We start from the raw sequence: 20,414 nt of genomic DNA on the forward strand, positions 1-20,414 counted from the left end.
AACTTCACCGTCTAAAGATAGTTTGCAAAAAGGATACAATATGAAGTTTAATAACCAATAATGGTTTAATAATTGATTTATAACAAATTTTAATTGAAAGTTATTTTAATGATACTTGTACAACTATAATCAAAGTCAAAATTCCTATCTTGGCCAGTTTCATTTGAATTTGAATTGATTTCAAATATTAATACTTGTATTTTTAACAGAAATCAACAACATGCTTCGACCACTCCCAACTGACAGTTGATCGTACACCAGCTAAAGAAGAACCAGTACCTTACAAGGATAAGAAACCTTATATCAATAAAGACAAAAAAACATTTAGTGATAAGCCTGTTGGTAATAGTGATAAAAGTGTTAAAATGGACAGTAAATTCTGTGACCGTAAATCTTGTAGGGTTAAAAAACGTGATTTGTCAATATCAACTCAAATAAAGACTACTCATAATAAATCCGAAATCGGACTAAAAGATAAAAAGAGTAATCTTCATAGGAAAGAGAAGACAGCTAAAAATGACATCATACCTAAGATAGGAGCGACGCTTTCAGAACGTATGCTGCTAAAGACTTTCTGAAGTTTCAGTGCTTTAAGGTGTGCGTGAAGTGTGGACTGCGAATATCACGCTTTTGGATGGTCTGACTCAATTTTTATATATGAATGAAGTTAGATGTAAAGTTATGCCGACAATATTGCGAGGTTTATACGTAGTTAAGTCAAGAATGGAGTTCAAGAATTTCATAAGTAGACTTACTGGAAAATATTTTATACCATTTCTAAGATTATAAATTTGTTTTATTTCGTTACTAATTCAATAGTGGCCAAAATAATATAGGTACCATAGAAAGGACTATTTAAATACATACGCTAATGAGTCTTCAATATTGGAAAATACTGTAATACCTTCTCAGTTCTAATCTTAGATGTTTGCTATAAGAAAATTACTTAGTGTCGGATATCCTTCAAATAATTTCAATCTAATTTACGAAGTGCCGATTGATTACAAATTACAACTAATTAATACCTGAATAGTTTGCTTCTGAAGTTACTGAACTCGATATGATTAGATAGAAAACTAATTCTAATATAAACATTTTGTAGACTCGAAATGATAAATTATATTTTTGAACGAAGGGGTGTAATGTTGATAAGGTAAACATTTTAATACCAGTCTCGTATGGCACTCGAGCAGTGATAACTTAGTAGTATGAGTATCTACTAGAATTGGAATCCAATACTTCAAATTTTTCATTTCTTGAAGTCATATAAGTTTTAGAAATTAGTTATCACTTGCTTTAATGAAAACGCTCAACACAGTGAAGAAACATACACTATAGACTATTCAAAACAATTTTTTATGGTGTGTTATTTCTTAAAAATCTTACTTGGCCAGTGCCATAGCCTAGTGCCTAAAGGCACCAACAACATCATCATCAAAATCATAAAGAGTGTTGATCTGTCTGATGATTATGAAGTTTCTCGTGTATAAAATAATTATATATTATTATGCCTTTAGACTGAATATAAAAACCAGCAATGTAAAAAAATATCACTACTTTTCATTTTTATGGAAGAAGATTCTTATAAAATGAAGACGAAAATTATCACAGAATAGTAGTGGGAATTTTTATTATCGCAATACCTTTCTTTCGATGTATATTCGAATATAATATTCAAAGTAATATTGTAAAACATATACTACACATCTGTAATAATTATTATAATATTTTAATTTATAATAGAAGATATAATATGTTTATTATTTTTGAAATGCTTATGAAAAGGTCTATGAAAATACTAAGGCTATGATAATCGCTTGAATAGTAAGCACAATAATTGATACAATTACAGTATAAAACCAATGTATTAAGGTTTATATCGCATACAAAACAGTGTCTAATATACATGTAACAATTGAACGTAATAATATACAGCCAGTAAGATGTATATAGTATGTTAAGGGTAATATAAGAGCACGTGACTATGCTTTGAATGTACTGAGAATAAACGATTGAATTATTTCACTTGTTTCATTTTCAACAATGTTAAGAAACACCGCCACATCAATTTCTGCCTTTTTTATAATATAGGAGAAGCAGACGAGCATGCAGTCCACCTGATGGTAAGTAGCTACTACCATCCATGGATATCCGTAATCAACCCCAAATAGGGACCCTGAGGACGCTTTATCCAATGTTACTCCATCACAGATTTTTTTTATCGAAACGTAATAAAGCTACAGTGTAACAAATTAAAATTAAGCCTTATTCCTGAGATATAATTATCATATGAGTGTGAAAATTTTGACATCATCCATTGCATTCATTCAACGAAAATTTAGTATGTGTGAAAGAGATAAAACCAGGAAGTGCTAGTTCTATTTTCTTTTTTGCATTAATTTTTGAAAACAAATTAAATAGGTCAGTCGGCGGCATCGATTGATCGCGCGCGCATCCGTAGCTTATCACTTGCCTTTGAATTGTACCCTTACCATGAGTTTTTACGTTTTACAAATATGACTGTTTTGGTATTTGCCCATACAATTTCCAATCAGCGCCCCTAGCGGATTGTATCAGAACTATAGTGTCAGTAACGTAACATTAAATGTCTGAATTGACAAAATGGCGCTTTATGTTTTTTCTCTCTTTTATGCGAAATGGAGACAAAAAGTTTATCGTCACTTGAGCACTTACTTATTGTTACGTTTACTCAGTCTACTGAAGCAAACGAAACAGAATAATGGATTGAGTAAACGTAACGTAAAATTGTGGGATGTTTTGAAAACTCATGTTGAGTAGTATGTGTTAGCAGATCATTCGAGAAATTAAAAAAATGGCTACTTATAGTGATCTCCTTACACGTGTGACAAATAATACCTTGAGACGTTATGGCTTGTGCATTCGAGTTAGTGATGGGCATATTAAAAATCTTAAAATTGAATTAGTAATCTTTGTTGTTTCTTGTGAGTATTTAATAAATGATTAACTAGTGGGTATTTAAAAATTCAGCAATGATTAGCTCTTATCAAAGGTGAGTGAACTGATGTTTACAAATAGCGTTCTATTTTTTTTACCCCATCATTATAATTAAGTTTGTTTAAATATATGACAATAACTAATTACACTAATTTGGCATTACTCGTTCATTTGCTATATCACTAATATTGAAATTTGGTTAATCATTGGTTAATTAGAGCACACGGCCAGTATTAACAATAATATGGGCTTGTATTCCCTAATTGAGTTTCTAATTATTATTTCATGTTTAGGGCTTTGAGTCTGCCCACTCGATTTGATATACCTACATTATTTCAAAAATGATTATACAATAATCTCCTTGCTTATTTAATCTATCTTCTATCTAATCTTAATATATATAACTCAAAGGTGACTGACTGACTGACATAGTGATCTATCAACGCACAGCCCAAACCACTGGACGGATCGGGCTGAAATTTAGCATGCAGGTAGATGTTATGACGTAGGCATCCGCTAAGAAAGGATTTTGATCAATTTTACCCCAAAGGGGATAAAATAGGAGATGAAAGTTTATATAAATCTGCTTAGTTAATAATATTACTTCGTAACGCATTCGAAGCCGCGGGCAAAAGCTCGTATAAAATAAATTGACAAATCTTGGTCAACATTAACAACACATTACTTTCACACTGGTTTCTCATCAGAATGAGAAGGCCTTAGGCTATAGTTTAACTATGCTCCAGAACGGATTCGTAGCCTCTATACTATCCCGAACTTTATGGACATTTCTCAGATGTGAAATATTTCTTTATGATGCTTTCCTTTAGCGTTAAAACAAGTGATAGTTAATTAATACACACTAACTTCGTTACTTGATATGCGTACCTGAAAAGTGAACTACGAATCTTCACAGTGGGAAACAATGGATCTTTATAGATATGATTAAAAAGACCATTAATTATCCATATTTGTAACCATCTCGAGAATACTTGCCCTCCTGAGATGTCATTGAAGATAGTAGAGATCCAGTTTGTTCCGGTTCTTGTCGCTAACTTTCAGATAGTTTAAAGTCAGTGTCGGCTGTATTGGCCTAGCTTATACTGCGGAATATACCAATATTTTACAAGCAAAGTTTTATCCCAGATAGTTTACAACTCGCTAGGGGCAGGTACAATATTAAACCGCCGAACGCAAAGTTACTATTCGTAACATAGAACGTAAGATGGTTTAGTATCTACCGGTTTTGGCATCATGTTAATAATGAACATACTTTTGAAAGTAAGGATAGGTACATAGAAAGATGAAAAGTGAATTATTTATATTATATAATTACAGTTAATAAAGGCAGCCCATTTAATCAATCAAAATCAAATCAATCAAAAACATCTTTATTTGCCAAATAAGGTACAAAACTCTGGTTAAATCTGTCCTAAGATACAAAAATCGTCTTATTTTACCATTACGGTGTGCAAATATGGTTATATTATGTTCATAATGTCCAAATTATAACAATTTGGACAATTATAACAGTTTTAAATAGTAAGTATGTAAGTTCTAACTACAAGTACTACGATACCAATTTCTGCTTGCGATACCTCATTATTTTTAAAGTTTTAACACAAAAGTTTCCTAATCCGCACTGCGACAGAATAGACCATATGAAATCTTAAGTATAAACTACATTTACATGTACCTTTATCACTATTTACAACTATTCAATAATGTTAGAATGATGCTAAGGCTCACGTAGCGTCCTTATACAACTAATATAGAACCTAACTTCGAAATACTTCCACACTAAACATTTATATTTTATTTACCTACAAGCATTCCTCTAGCCCAAACTTTTATCCCACCAGTTTCGAACTCAGACAGCTCGTACCGAGTCTAAATTTACGGATGGCTAAAATTTGTATGGTATCGGAAGTTAGCGGACACAAGTTGAGTGTTCTGGCAATCGTGGGTTAGTTCCGTTCGTGTGCTAGGCTATACGAGAATAATTTGCTAATTTTGGGAATCTGCATTCTTTAATGGCAAGTTTGGCATGCACTAAATATTAAATGTGAGTAGATTTTTTTATAATAAAGTAGTAGCAGACGATCACGCAGTCTACCTGATGGTAAGTGGCTACTGCCGCCCATGGACATTTGTAATCAAACCCAGATAGGATTAGATATTCCTACCTGAGATGGGCCATAGATGCGCTGCTTCTCCTGAGGACTAAGCTGGAATGCCTCGGAATAGTATGTGTCCCTTACCACACCCTTCAAACCAGAACACAGCAGCGTTTAACACTGCTGTTATGAAGCAGAAACAGGTGTGACGAACACAAAGGGTTGTTCCACCTTCAAATGTGTTTTAGCTACTTGCTAGTCGATTCTTGTTACTATTACAACGCAGTGGCGAGGGAAAGACGTGTTATAAGCGCATGGTTTACAAAAAGATTTTTTTATTTGAGTTCCATGCGCTGTGGATCTAAAGAAAGAGGTTATCGTATAGCGACTTTTTAGTCGGTAAGGCACCTGTACAGACGCGTAGACAAATACCCTTTGACAGATTTTTCATAAAATCAAATATATGTATAGGTACCGCTCATCGGTCACAATTAACAAATTGGAGGCTCAAGCAACAACTACTCGCGACGAAACAATCAAACTACGAAACAATTAAACAACGAAAAAATCGCTCACTTGTCACTACGCAACGGACCAGTTTGGAGTTACTAATCAGCCGTAACGTGTAAATGTGATGTGAATCATCACCGACCCATTACTGTTCCACTGCTGGGCCACTGCTCAGAATGAAAAGGATTAGGCCATAGTTCACCGCACTGGCCAAATGCGAATAGGGAGACTTCACATCTGTAGATACCTTTGAAAGTTAACGTAACGCTACGTGAACTTAATAACAGAAGCAAAAATCGAGCCACACATTTGAATAATGCGAATTGTTCACAATTTATATTCCACACAGCCATTAAGGTATTGCAATGCTAAATACGAACAAAAGTTGTTTCATTATATCACCTGACTGTAAGCTACCTAATTTTAGCCAGTTCGTACATACTACAGTACACCTGTCTAGTTGGCAACTATTCTGCTAAAATAGTGTTTCTCAAAGTGGGAAAATAACTTCCCCTTGTGAGCGCTGGGGTTACACAGAAGCATTATAGGTGCAGAAAAATTGGCAGCATGGAAGCTGTTTGGGAGAACATGGCTGGGTTGTTATTCTAATGGAGTTTGTCAAAACAACTTTGTTATGTGGTCACAGATGCGTTGCTACCCATGAGTTAGTCTTGAAACGGCTCGGATAAGTATGTCTACTGTTGTTATTAGGCAGATATATGTGTGACGAATTGAACCGCAAAATATGGTTCTTCATTTATTTCCTAGATAAATAATTCTTATACATAATCTTCTCTTATTCACCACATACCTAAACAGCGGTCTTAATTGTCAATTTTGGAAGGAGCTAAAATAATGGATTCTACATGTGCAATACATGACAGATTGAGAACCTCTGTGCTAAAAGTTTGCACGGTAAATAAGGCACTGGACCTATTCATATTTAGCTGTGGGATTCCATGAGCTAACGAGTATGGCACGGAAATGGAATGCTGATATGAAATTTTGGAATGTTGAACAACTCCAAATAGTTGAGCAACAGGAATTTTAGATCGTTCGAAATGTCGGATAACAGAAAATGTGCATACAATTTAAAATATCGTGCTTATAACCTACCTACTGTGTGCTTTCATGGGCTAAATTACCATTCATTAAAGAAGCAGTGATAGCTTAGTGGTTGAAACGCGGCCTCCCAATCGAGGGTTACAAAGTTCGAAATCTGGACACGCAGCTCTTATTTTTCAAAGTTAATTGCGTAATAGAAATCAATTAGCATTTGCTTTAACACTGAATCGAAACTTCGAGAGGAAACATGCGTGTAAAGTCTACCAATTCGCACTTCGCCGGCCTGGTGGATTATGGCCTAATCCTTTACATGTTTAGAGGATACCCGCGCAGCAGTGGGACAGTATTGTAACACAGTAATGAGTTGATGAGAAAATATGACTAACTAACTGGGGCATTTAAAAGTTAGAAAGTGATTTAAATGTTTAAGCGGCGTTCGTTTTTACAATATTTTTATTTTTTATATTGTATATGAATTTTATATTGCGCACGAACTTCAAAATATTTTAAATTTCATAGGATTTTACTGAAAGCCCATTTTTTTAATATTTACGAACGTCAGTTCGTTCTATCTATGAAATATTTGTAACAAACGAGTATATATGCGATCTGATTGTACGTGGTCATACCACCAGTGGACATTCATCAACATACATACAGAATGTTTGCTTCTTTTGAGAACTAATTAGGTAGGTACGCCGATAGTAAAAAAATCTGTCGAACCACACTCATGAACTCAAAAGACATGTTCATTTATATTTGTACAAATCCATAACATTGATAAAATGAAAGTGGCTGAAACTGAAGGGAATAGAAAGGTTTATGAGGAGGAGGATGAGGAGCGGTCATGCAAAGGGTTCCTGGATCAATCATCTATTATTTTTTTTATAATAAAAAAATAGCATATAGTATTCCTATTGGTAAGCAGCTATTAACGTTCATTAACTTCTGAAACCAACGCCACTGCTACCTCTGAGAACTAAGTTCGATATGCCTTAGATGAAGTATATCGCTTAGCAACCTCTGACCTCTGGTTATCTAACTATGACGAATTTACATTTATGTTCCGGGTCAGAGTTGTTGTGTTTGTGTGGAAAAGTCTATTGTAGGGCTATTTTTCTATGGAACTGTATGTTAAATTATTTAACTAATTAGTAACTTCGATACTACGTACGGAATTAGAACTTCATCATTAACTACACGTTTATCGTAGGAAGCAAGTAATTAAATGAACTTGTAGCGCTTAAATTAATAGGTAACGTGGTAATGGAACTTAATACTTACCACAGAGTAACTATACATACATATGTATTTTAGTCGACTAATTTGACAGTGAAGATCTTATTTTGATATAATCTTCGTCAACTTTTTAGTGTATAAATGCTTGGCACGGATCTCGTTTCAGAAACTTATATTATTAAGTTAAGATTAAAACTACTTCGCAACAATCCGCTACAAATATGTATGATGGTATATATTTTAAAACCATGCAGTATGTACCACCCTCCCTCCCTCAAAGGATACATGCAGATGCAAAAACTAAAAATATACACCACCATACATACCACCACCTTATATTGTTATAAAATCCCAACCACTTAAAAATAATTAACTGAACAGACAAGAAAAATCGAGGGTAGAACCCTTTTCGGTTCGTCTCCGGTCACCACCGCCACACATATTTCTATTAAATAACAGCAATGTTAGGCGCTGCTATGTTCTGTCTTGAAGTATGGTATTGTAACGTCATCAATCACATAGATGTATAATATACATAAGCAGTAAATGCTCTCAGGAGGTTTCGTTACATATAATCACTACATATTGTTTCTGTATTAGTATAGCACTGTCCAATTATGTATTGACAGATTCATGGAAGCATTTATATCGATTTTCAAAATATAAATAAGAATTAAGCATAAAAATACAACTATTACAAATTAATTGTTACTTGCTTTAACGGTGAAGGAAAACATCGTGTAGAAATATGTCTACCACCTTCAAACATACATACATATGTCGGAGAAAACACGATTAGGACATCAAAGGGACACGTCAGTCAGTAATTCAGTAATAATAAAATAAGTTATCATAGTGAGTCGGCCAAGTATATAGCAAAATAACCATAGCGAGGGTTATAATAGTCTATTGAAACAAATAGCGATCAAATGCGTTACTTAGGTAAACCGACAGTTTCTCATTGGACATGTGACCGGGTCTCACGGTAAACTGCCGCAGCGGATAGCCCTAACTCTCGAATACGACTCTGTCCTTTTTTAAACAAAAGTGACGTCACGGCGCTTACTTGACGCACATGTACTAAGATAATAAAATTAGCAATATTATTAAACAACGATGTCGATATCCAAGACGCATATTTACGTACATATATCGTGATAATGCTACAATCAAACATAGGCTTTCACATACTATACCTTCGTTCATACACATCCCGTACACAACTATGAGATAGTATTCCCGTATTATATTGCTTGCATATTCCCGGGAATTAGTGCTCGAGCGGTAGTGCATCTAAAGCGGTGAAATCCGGTTATTTCGGTATTCGTAAACTCGAAATGTGATATTCTGCTGTTACGAATTTAATGCGATTGTTGGGGAACCCCGAAGTATAATAAAGGAATAGGTAGGAAAGATTTAGGAAACAGTATTCAAAATTACCTTTGTTTCCACTGTGGAGGCATCTGACACTTACATAGTATGTCTGTTTTATAACTGTAGTGGATTATATGATTTTGGACTGTTATTAGCGCGGAATTGAGACATTTGTCTGTGTAAAATATTCACGATACAATAATTTCTGTATTATCGCTATTTTTTTCCCAGTTAATCGATTGTATTAATGATGACGTTGATGTAATTACGTACATGTATTACACCGAACATTATGCCGTTTGTAATTTGATTAATTTTGATTTACGTGGTTAATTCTAGTTTTTTATATATAATATAGGAATAGCAGACGAGCATGCAGTCCACCTGATGGTAAGTGGCTACTGCCGCCCATGGACATCTATATTCAACTCCAGATAGGATTAGATATTACTACCTGAGGTCGGCCACAGATGCGCCACTACCCCTGAGGACTAAGCTGGAACGCCTCGGAAAAGTATGTCTTCCACACCACACCCTTCAAAACGGAACACAGCAGCGCCTATCACTGCTGTTATTAGGCTGAAATAGGTATGCCGGTGGTGTCGCAGGAGTCGAACCACAAAAGGTTAAACCACCTTCAATTGGAACCTTTCACCTTTAGTTGGAAAGATATGGCCAGGCAAAGATAAAAACATAACTTAGTTCGTGTTACATATCTACTTAATTTATATAATGCATCTATGATCATGTTTAGATTAAACTTTTGTTACATTTGAGGTCTATAGCCTTACAGCGTCCAGGTGTACCGACAGCCGAACTGCAAGTAATATCACATCACGGGTGTCTTCCCACAAATATGAAAAGCCTTCACAACGCTCTAATACGTAAGTAACGCTCTAATTGGCGAAGTCTTGGTGTTAAATTCACTTTGCATGCCTGCAAGTTCTGCGCAATTTTTCACAGTTGACACATTTATTAGAAGTTAGGTATCACTTGCTAAAACGATGAGGAAAACATTGTGAGGAGACGTGCATGCCTGAGAGATCTTTAAAAAAATCAAAGATGAATGAGATGTGAATCAAGATGTGAAGTCTATCAATACGCCCTTGGACAGTGCTGTGGGCTATGGCCTAATCCTTCTAATTCTGAGAAGAGACCCGTGTCTATCAGTGGAACAGTTTTGGGTTAATGATGACGATGATAGACCTTAGCAATGTTCAACTTGCTTATACTGCTGTTTAAAGAACAATATACGAGTAGAAGCTTATAAACACAAATATCTGAAACAAACGAAACAATTAATTGAAGTACCTAGTGCTCTCGTTAAAACCACTACATTCTCTCTAATTCCTAGACAACAAATGCAGTTCTACATTGTATACGGGGGTTCAAGATGTAGCATTAATATACTTGTAACGTTGAAATGTAATATTTCAAAACAGTAGGAACATTGTTTCAGAATTTGAAATTATTTAAAGCTTTGTAATAACTAACTTATTGTAGGGGGAATAGTTATAGCAATAGCAACTGAGCATGTAAAAACTGAGCATGTAAAAGTGACATGCCATCCTCCTGGCCATGCGTACGCAATCCCGAATAGGATTATAGTCCTATACCCTTACCATGAGTTTTTACGTTTTGACAAATATGACTGTTTAGGTATTTGTTTACGTATTTAAATCTTTAAATCTTTATTATACAATTTCCAATCAGTGCCCCTAGCGGATTGTATCAGAACTATAGTGTCAGTACCGTAACATTAAATGCCTGAATTGACAAAATGACGTCTCTCTTTTTTGCGAACATGTGAGGGAGACAAAAAGTTTATCGTCCCTTGAGCACTCACTTATTGTTATGTTTACTCAGTCTACTGAAGCAAACGGAACATAATAAATGATTGAGTAAACGTAATGTAAAATTGTGAGATGTTTTGAAAACTCATGGCAAGGGTACTGAGGTCGGCCACGAATAACTTAACCCCAAGCTATAGTTTTTACGTTTTTACAAAAATACAGTCCGCTAGGGGCGCTAATTGGAAATGTATGGGCAAATACGTAAACAAATACAAAAACAGTCATTTGTGTAAAACTCATACTACGGGGGCTTGCTACCTCTGAGGACTAAATTGAAATGCCTCGCGTAATTCCCATACACAACATTCATATTCGAACACAGTAGCGATCAACACTGATGTTATTGGGAAGAAATTGGTATAGTATTGGTGGCTCTGGGCTCTACCACATTCAAAATACCTACTTTTGATGACCCGCGTGGCGGAGCGGTCACTATACCAGTGACGCGCAAAGGGTTCCGAGTTCGATCCCCGGCCAGACATCTGAATAAGGCATTTGGATATCTGGATGGTGTTTGGGTTTGGGTCTTCATGTATTCGTCTTTGTTTTTATCCATGGCAGCTACGTTAAAGGGAATCCTAGTGTGGGTGTGGGTACATAAAGGTTTTTTGACAATTTCAAGTAGGTTACTTTGTTCGTCTTAAATATCTATAGATTCGCTATGAATAATAAAAACACGAGGGTTGTACCCGCATTTGGTTGTTATTAATATTAACAGAGTTAACAAACATTGGGCGAAGATTGCAAAGTTTTTCCACAAAGGGCAGCGCGGTTGGAGAACCAATTTCTGCGGCGGGAAATTTGTGAAATTTTGATGCGCTGCAAATTGTATTTCTGAACCTATGTTTAGGAAATGCGGTCTAGAGGTAGGTATTTAATTAAGGAACAGAAAAGTTTATACATTAAGATCTATATAATAAGAAATATAGATAGTGGAACAAAAAGAAAATTAACTTTTTAAAGGTAGGAAATTTCAATCACCCGGTTATGCGGCAATACGTTACGCGTTATAATAATAAAAGAAACGCTTTTTACACCCAAAGGCTCACACCAATTTCCAATATCGTGAGTGCTATGGACACATACAGAGACAAATACACGAGCACCCAGATCCTGAAACAGAAACCTAAACCCCGGGACCCTCTGAGCGTCAGACCGGTATGGTGACCGCTCAGCCACGCGGGTCGTCAATAATCAATCTATCTAATGTTTTGCCTATCCAAGATCGACATTAGACAATTTCTGCCTCCTAGACGTTATCAAATTTCGGCTTTTTATCATTAAATAACAACAAATTTTAATTACAATTTATAATACTTTAATAAATATGTTTCCGTGTTCTACAAAAGCTAAAAAGAAAGTTAAAGAATAAAATAAAGTCAAATTTAAGCCAGCAGTAATAAATCCATCAAGTCAGAGTCGCGAAGTTATACGAGCGTGTAATGGTTATTTTAAACCGGATATTGTGTATTATAAATGATATCCGCTTACCGCAAAGACAGTGGCGCCCCCCCGGTTATAGCGACTCGTCATGCAACCGTATCGTTTAAGGACAGTACTCTATTCTAATGTCCTACGATATTTTTGTTCGGAAATATAGCGGTCAAATTTATGCTTATTTAATTCTACTAAAATTACTTTGTTTTATTTAGGCTCAAACAGATAGCGATTTATCATTGATTCTATTCTTTAGCCCATGAAGTAATTTTATGAACCTAGGATTCTATTAGAACAGTATTTTTTTTGATAGCCATTCAATTTGGCCACTAAGATGGTCAATAACGATAGTCTCAGGAATTCTTCTCTTTCTTCAAGAAAAAGAAGAATTTCTTCTTTCTTTATTTCAATTTCACAATGTACCTACTTATGTAAATGTTTTCTTTCTTGCCTTCTTTGTAGTCATCAAAAACAAATATTTCCATTCGAATTCAGAACTTATTTCAGAAAAAAATATTATAATACACAGTTATGCATATATACTTGTGAAAAATTAAAAAGCGAAATAAATGACCTTGTTTCTTTAACAGTAATATTTACTCTTCGCAAATTTTACATAACTAATTACGAAAAATAATCATACATAATTTAAACACTAAAAACCACGCTAAAATCACACAAGGGAAATCGTTAATCCTGATTCCTGACGAACCTGATGAGGAGAATGGGATAGAATTATTAAAATCGTGTATTGTCATCGGTTCTTGATAATTGGTCTAAATTTGAAATTAATCGGACCGTTCAAAGTGGGTAAAATTCGAGTTCAAAGATTCCGTTTCATACATACATATTTGGCAAAGGGAGATCTCCCGCCGGGCTAGGTGATCATGCCCGGGGAGCGGCCGCGCTCCGACAGTCTCAGTTCGGAACTTGTATATATGCCAGATATTTAGAAAACTTCGATAGCGTGATTCAGAATACTCGTGGCGCCATCTCTTGTCGAGTAGCGGGAGGTCGCCACATCATCCCCTGCTCAGACCGGAGGTCGATATCCGATGATTGTGATCCGTGAAGTCTTCGTCCAGGTTTGCAAGCGCCTCGGAACGCCCTCGTAAGTGTGCGGTGAGTCGAGATGTGAGGACGAACCGAGGCCTCGAAGTTAGGGCGAAGAGAGACGGCGAGCTGGGCTACTCGAGCCGTCCGGGCATTCGCGGAGAGCAACTGGACCAGGCACAGGAAGTGTCTTCATGATGAACTGCGATGCACCTGATGAGCTGCTGAACGGATGCTGTGAGGTTGCAGTCCATTCAGGGAGTGAGGTTGCCACCACCATCGATGAGGGTCAGAAGGGACGTATTCCTGTCTGGGGTCACCACTTTGGCAAAGGGAGATCTCCCGCCGGGCTAGGTGATCATGCCCGGGGAGCGGCCGCGCTCCGACAGTCTCAGTTCGGAACTTGTATATATGCCAGATATTTAGAAAACTTCGATAGCGTGATTCAGAATACTCGTGGCGCCATCTCTTGTCGAGTAGCGGGAGGTCGCCACACATACATATATACACACATACATACATACATACATACATACATACATACATACATACATACACGCATACATACATACATACATACACGCATACATACATACATACATACAACTCAAGCTAATAAAAGCGTGGTAATAACCTTACAGAATTATAGATAAAACAAAGATGCATGGATGTGATTATGCAACAAATATTACAAGTAATTCGCAGCTTCACTGGAGTCCCATCCGTTAATCAGTACCGTGCGCTACATGCAAATTTTAATGGAGTTGACAAGAGTCCCGAAGGCATTATGCGCTCTGTTACACGCTGCATATTATGAAATTTATCATAACTCAGTTCAGTTTCAGTTTCCTGATACTGGTATATTATTCCTCCTCCTATTAATTTGGAATTATATTAAATTAGAAATTAATTATCATTTGTTGTAACGGTAAAAACATCGTGAGGATTGTTTTTCAAGGGCATGTGAAATCTGTCAATTCGCTCTGGACTAGTGGATTGTCTAAACCCTTTTATTCTGAAAGGAAACCCGAGCTCAGAAGTGGGACAGTAATAGGTTGACCATATAGCTCTTGTCACAATTTTTTTATTTTATTTTCGATGATAAGTTAAAAATTTCAATAATTATATAGTAACTTATATAATTATTGAAATAGTTACTATAGATTACTTGCAAAATAAATTGATTGATTTTTTGGAAATCTTCAAATCAGTGTTTACTTTTTAAGTTTATAATTGGAATCTTATTTATTAAAAACTGATTTAACTCTTTAAACCCATTATTATCTGCCATAAATTCCGAAGGCTTCTTAACAGCGAAGACTTATGGAGAAAAGGAAGCTCAAGAAAGTCTGTAATTTAACTCTTAAAACTGAAGTTAAAATCGACGTTATGCATTTCTAGAAGAAATTTCTCTATCTCGTTAGTTTTAACTTTCTACGCCTTGAACTCTTTATATTTTAGAAAATATTTTCATAAGAATCTTTTATCATACATCTTTTTAAAACCTTATTAGAATCTCATAAGAAAATTATGTTGATGTAAAAGCAAAGTATTAGGGTTGAAATATAAATAATAAGTTTATAAAGATACATTTTGAAATATTCCACTGAAAACTAAAAGCAAGATATAATGCGTTCAAGTGTAGTCCATAGTGGACCTCAAGCAGAAATATCGTATAATATCAATTTGCAGTAATAAACAGTTACTGTGATAGAATAGTGGTTCGAATTTCGGTCTGGTGATTTTCAATGAAGGAAAATATAAGAAAAAGATCTTGAGAAAAATCCTGAGAGTTATCTAGAAAAATAAATAGAGAGCTCCAAGGTGTGTGGAGTCTACCTGTCTGTCCGTCGTTAGCAAGTTCTATTTTAATATTATGTGTGTTAAGTGTGGGAGACATACTTCTCCGAGGCGTTCCAGCTCAGGGATTGCGGCGTATCTGTGGCCGACCTCAGGTAGGAATGTGTAATCCTATCTGGGGTTGATTACAAATATCCATGGGTGGCAGTAGCCTCTTACTTTCAGGTGGACAGCATGCTCGTCTGCTACTCCTACTCCTGTATAATAAAACAAATATCGAGTGATCTAAAAATACGTCCCCGAAGTTAATTTGTATAAGGCGATCTCAAACCAGTGTTGGCGTGTTAGCGGCGATTTAGTTCGCAGAAGCATAACTCGTTAAACTATTTTGTTCTTTATTTATTCATTTTTTAATACCCTGAAGCGCACGTTGATTTAGGGTATTTCCTCATTAAGGGCCCGATTAAAGTTTTCTACTGCATGTGATTAATTATAAAACTAAAACATATTTTTATATGCAGTTGAAAATAATGGTGTACTCAATTGTCTTGGCTATGTGTGATTTTTAATCAAAGAAATAAGGATTTAGAGTCCTTAAATAAACAATAAAAAACCTTGTAACAAAAAACGCTATAAATTTTTCAAATTATCTTCATTCGACTTATTGTTAAGTAGCGATAACTTTCTAATAAGTAGGGAATAGTCATAATCAACCCGATCATCATTATTTCCCAATAATTCCCAAGACATTATTTGCAAAACGTCCGATAGTGAGGAACAACCCCTAAAGCTTCATATGACATGACAGCGTCTTCCTTTTAAAAAGAAAACGCGAAACTGTTTTGCTATCTGTGTATTACCATTTCCTTTGTTTTATTATGTTTTGTTTTAATGTAGGTATTCTACTTAATTATTTAACGAGTATTATTTCATTTTTTTGTGGTGCCTTCATAACAGTGTGCAGTTTAAAAGGAAATAAATACGTACTTACCTAATTTTTATACAAAATAATCTAGCAAAGATAGTCGTTGTTTACGCCGAATACTATAATAGATAATTGTCGTATGCAAATATCCAAAGTATCAACAATAATTATTATAATTTCGATTATGCCATCTTTAGATATATTTAAGGTACTAACACTGTATGTAATTATACGTAAGAATAACTAAATTCAATAGAGCTATAAAACCTAAGCTTCTTTTCTAATTTTCTCTTTCCCGTTCTTTATATCGTATGAACGAAAAACATACCTTTATTGAATCATGTTATACCTACTTTAGAATAAAACTCGAAAATAAGAGCAAAAAAGGCGTAACGGTTTGATACAAATTTCATACATATTCCAGTTTTTTTAAATATGAAATCTATAAAACATTTTTACGATTTCATATAAAATTTATGCAAGACGCACTAATGGAACAGACAAGTGCAGTGTCAGCGTATAAAGCACAAAGTATGTAGAAAGAATCAGCTGACGTCGCGGGAATGAATATTCTATTAAAACGCGTGCGATAGATTTAAAAATATTTCTTTGAAATACTGATCTTGGCTGCAATACAAGTATATTTTACTTCAAAAGAACTTAAAGACGTAGGTACTTAGGTGCTATTTGCTGAACAATGTAAGCATACAATTGTGGTGCCATCAGATTTAAATCACAAAAAGTTCAACCTTTGGACGGTGAGAAATAGCGCCTTACCTTAATAAAATACACGATATATTTAAAATAGGATTTAAATACACGAAACGATTCGTACATCAGTATTAAGAGTAACCCGGCTGATCTGAAAGAGATCTCGACGCGGCCCGTGGGGAATGAGAATGCACTTAATGCATACGTAATCAAATTATCTCGCCGTTGCTCGTGGGATAATGTCACACGGATATGTAACATGGAATTAAATTATATATCATATGGGTCGTATAATAACTACACGAAGTTTGATAAAATAACACGATCGTCACACAATTTGCTCTACAATTTAAACACGGATGAGGAATTGGGTTCTAAGAAGGCACGCGTGTCGCAAGGACATGTTCTGGGAAGACCCGCGAGTCGCTAAGAGATGATCGCGAGCCTCTCGTTACGACCAGTGAATGAAAAAATCGATTAATTAAACATCGATTAATAGGTATTGTTTAAAAACTTTTAATATAAATGGATTACTTTTTTCGCATTTCTAATCAGTCTAGACTTTCTAGTCAATCTTATATGGCTACTTCAGCACGTAAGTTTCACTTACAACGCTGGTTCGATATACTTATGTTAATACTAAGTCTATGTATTTTTGTGACCACACTCAGTGAAGAATACCACAAGAAATTAACATTGCTTATATCTACTATTTCTACCTAATCTATTAATAGTATTATTCTTATTCTCCCAACAGTATTCCCCAACAGATGGGTTCTTATAGAGCAACCACAAGGCGTCAATTATGATTATTTTTTCCTACCAAAGATCAAAATTTAAAAACTACCAAATATCTTTGGCAGGCAAGACATTAGATAAATTGATTATTAAAAACAAGCATTACTTGAAATCCCCGTTACTTAACCGGTTTTTTAGACCTGATGCCACCTGTGGTAGATACCTATAATGATCTATATGCAAATAAGGAGCAAGTAATGCGTGACCCAGATACATGTCTATATTTTGCAAAAGTTCTAATGGAGATTTTTACATTGTTGGTTTCAGGTCTTAACCACATAAAAAGATAGTCTTCGAAATAACAAGACCATATTTGCAATCTCTGATCAAAATACTATACAATGATACATAATTATAACTCAATTCACACTGATTTCAATAACCCTTCACTTCGGTGTAAGAGCATCCGTCGTTAAGTCAACACGTTTTGTCGCGTAGCGTTAGGGACGCCCCGTCAGTCAGTAATGAGGCGACAGTGTTTTGCTTTAACATTTTTAGTGTCGCAAACAAGGATTGTGATACACGTCGACGGTTTATCAGAACGTCGCGAATGTTGATGAAAGAAAAGTTCGAATGCGTTGTTGAATCGGACGTTTTATATGACAATGTGGGAAATTTTCATTTCTTTGCGGCACATTTTCACTGATCGGTTGTTATCTTCAATAGAATATCCAGAGCGAAGTTACGTAGAATTATTTGGATTACAGCAGCAGTCTGTAAAGGAATTGTCAAAAATATTTTAGTATTTTTATTTCACAAAAACAAAATGATTTATTGTTAAAATGTCACCGCTGGCCCACATGAATTCGACCTGAAATGTATATTACGGTGGTAAATTTAAAAAATTGTTTTTTAACTTTCGCTTTACGTTTCACCTCCATTACCATTCCAAGCGTTACTGTCAAACGCAAAACTTCAAAGAACATTGAAACTTTTTTTATCAGCTAAAAATAATGGCATAAAACTGTTTCAGATTGTTTGACACTATTGAACCTTCTAGCTTAGTCCCCAAGAGCATAACAATAATAGATGTGAATGGAATAGTCCTCTATAAATTTGAAGGTGGTAGAATCCTTTGAAGTTCGACTCCGGCGTCACCACCGCCACACCTATTTCTACCTAATAACAGCAGTATTAAGCGCTGCTGTGTTCCGGTTTGAAGGGTGTGGTAAGGGAGACATACTTTTCCGAGGCGTTCCAGCTTAGTCCTCAGGGGTAGCGGCGCATCTCTGGCCGACCTCAGATAGGAATATCTAATCCTATCTGGGGTTGATTACAGATGTTCATGGGCGGCAGTAGCCACTTACCATCAGGTGGACTGTATGCTCGTCTGCTACTCGTATATTGTAAAAAAAAAAATAGTTCTACCCACGCTTACTCGGGCGTACCTGTGAATGACATGTTTCACTCACATAAAGATTATGAAACCTTATTTTTCCATAAACAATTACATTTTTCTTTTCCACTGAACCACGTGCAGTCATAATACATATAATACATTCTGTGCATTAAGTTTATTACTTTGAACCAACTTTTTAAACACATTTAGTAAATCCACGACACGCATAACTTCATTTTATTTTAATATTCTAATGCACTTTGCGATTAAATGCATTTTGAAAGTGTGATTCTATAAGAGAAGTGTTCCGCATAGGTCTAAATAAAGTAATGAGGGTTTGTGTCATGTATTTGGAAAAAGCTTTAATAAAACCAAGTGTTTTAAAATGGTGCAAATGAAATGAGGTAGACATACTAGTCGTATAAAGAGTTTCTACAAAATTTTCTCATGTTGATAAATGAGGCCTGTCACTTGTCACGGCCTTTTTTTGATAATTCTGGCATAACAACTATTTCGTATGTTAATTGTAACAAGATTGACCTCTTTATCGGTTATATAGTATTAACTGATAACTAATATTTGTAAAAACCAATAATTTTATTTACCAACACCACGAAAATTGAAAGCTGACTATATTTTAAATCAAATAATATATTTGCATGCCTTATTCCCTCCGACTAGACTCTCGCTCCAGTTCCAAAAGATCAGAATTTCCAGAGAATTGCAGACCACAAAAAATATTCGTATAAAACCCGGACCAATCCAAATACTGTCCAGTCGCGTGAACGTGAAGCGGTGGCGTGCATAACGATGCGAACTGGCTGACTGGCTGTGATTTATGCAACGGGATGAATTCACGATACGCGTACAAGAGACGTTGCGTCGACGAGTGGACGAGGCGCGGACGAGGAGCGGACGAGGCGTGGATGAGACGTGGAAGAAGCTCGGACAAAGCGCGAATGAGACGCGGACGAGGCTCGGATGTACGTACGAGACGGGCACGAGATACGAAACAGGACATATATTTATGATATGGAAGTAACAAACGCGTATTTTTCTTTATTTAAAGCCTGTCTTGGTCTCCCTGAAAGAAAACGGTCATCGTCGCATATAGACATTGTCAATGCTAAAGAGTTTCCAACGCAAAGCCAGCTTTGAGAAAGACCTCTTTTTGTACCTTTATTGAAGAGCTACATGTCATGCAGTTCATAAGACAT

The 20,414-nt window shown here is 35.5% G+C and overlaps 1 protein-coding gene across 2 annotated transcripts in view; it reads left to right on the forward strand.

Annotated features, from left to right (window-relative positions):
- LOC140751658 (protein O-mannosyl-transferase TMTC1) overlaps positions 1-2,022 on the forward strand; it is a 159,853-nt gene extending 157,831 nt beyond the window's left edge. For both annotated transcript variants that reach the window (XM_073085632.1, XM_073085633.1), the window contains one exon: positions 210-2,022. In XM_073085632.1, the coding sequence (XP_072941733.1) occupies positions 210-578 (369 nt within the window). In that variant the 3' untranslated portion in view covers positions 579-2,022. The remainder of the gene's footprint in view (positions 1-209) is intronic.
- The last annotated feature ends 18,392 nt before the right edge of the window (positions 2,023-20,414 follow it).

This window comes from Epargyreus clarus, unplaced genomic scaffold, assembly GCF_041222505.1.
Source record: "Epargyreus clarus isolate Ecla_fem2 unplaced genomic scaffold, WU_Ecla_fem_2.2 ptg000023l, whole genome shotgun sequence".
Classification (NCBI taxonomy): Eukaryota; Metazoa; Arthropoda; class Insecta; order Lepidoptera; family Hesperiidae; genus Epargyreus; species Epargyreus clarus.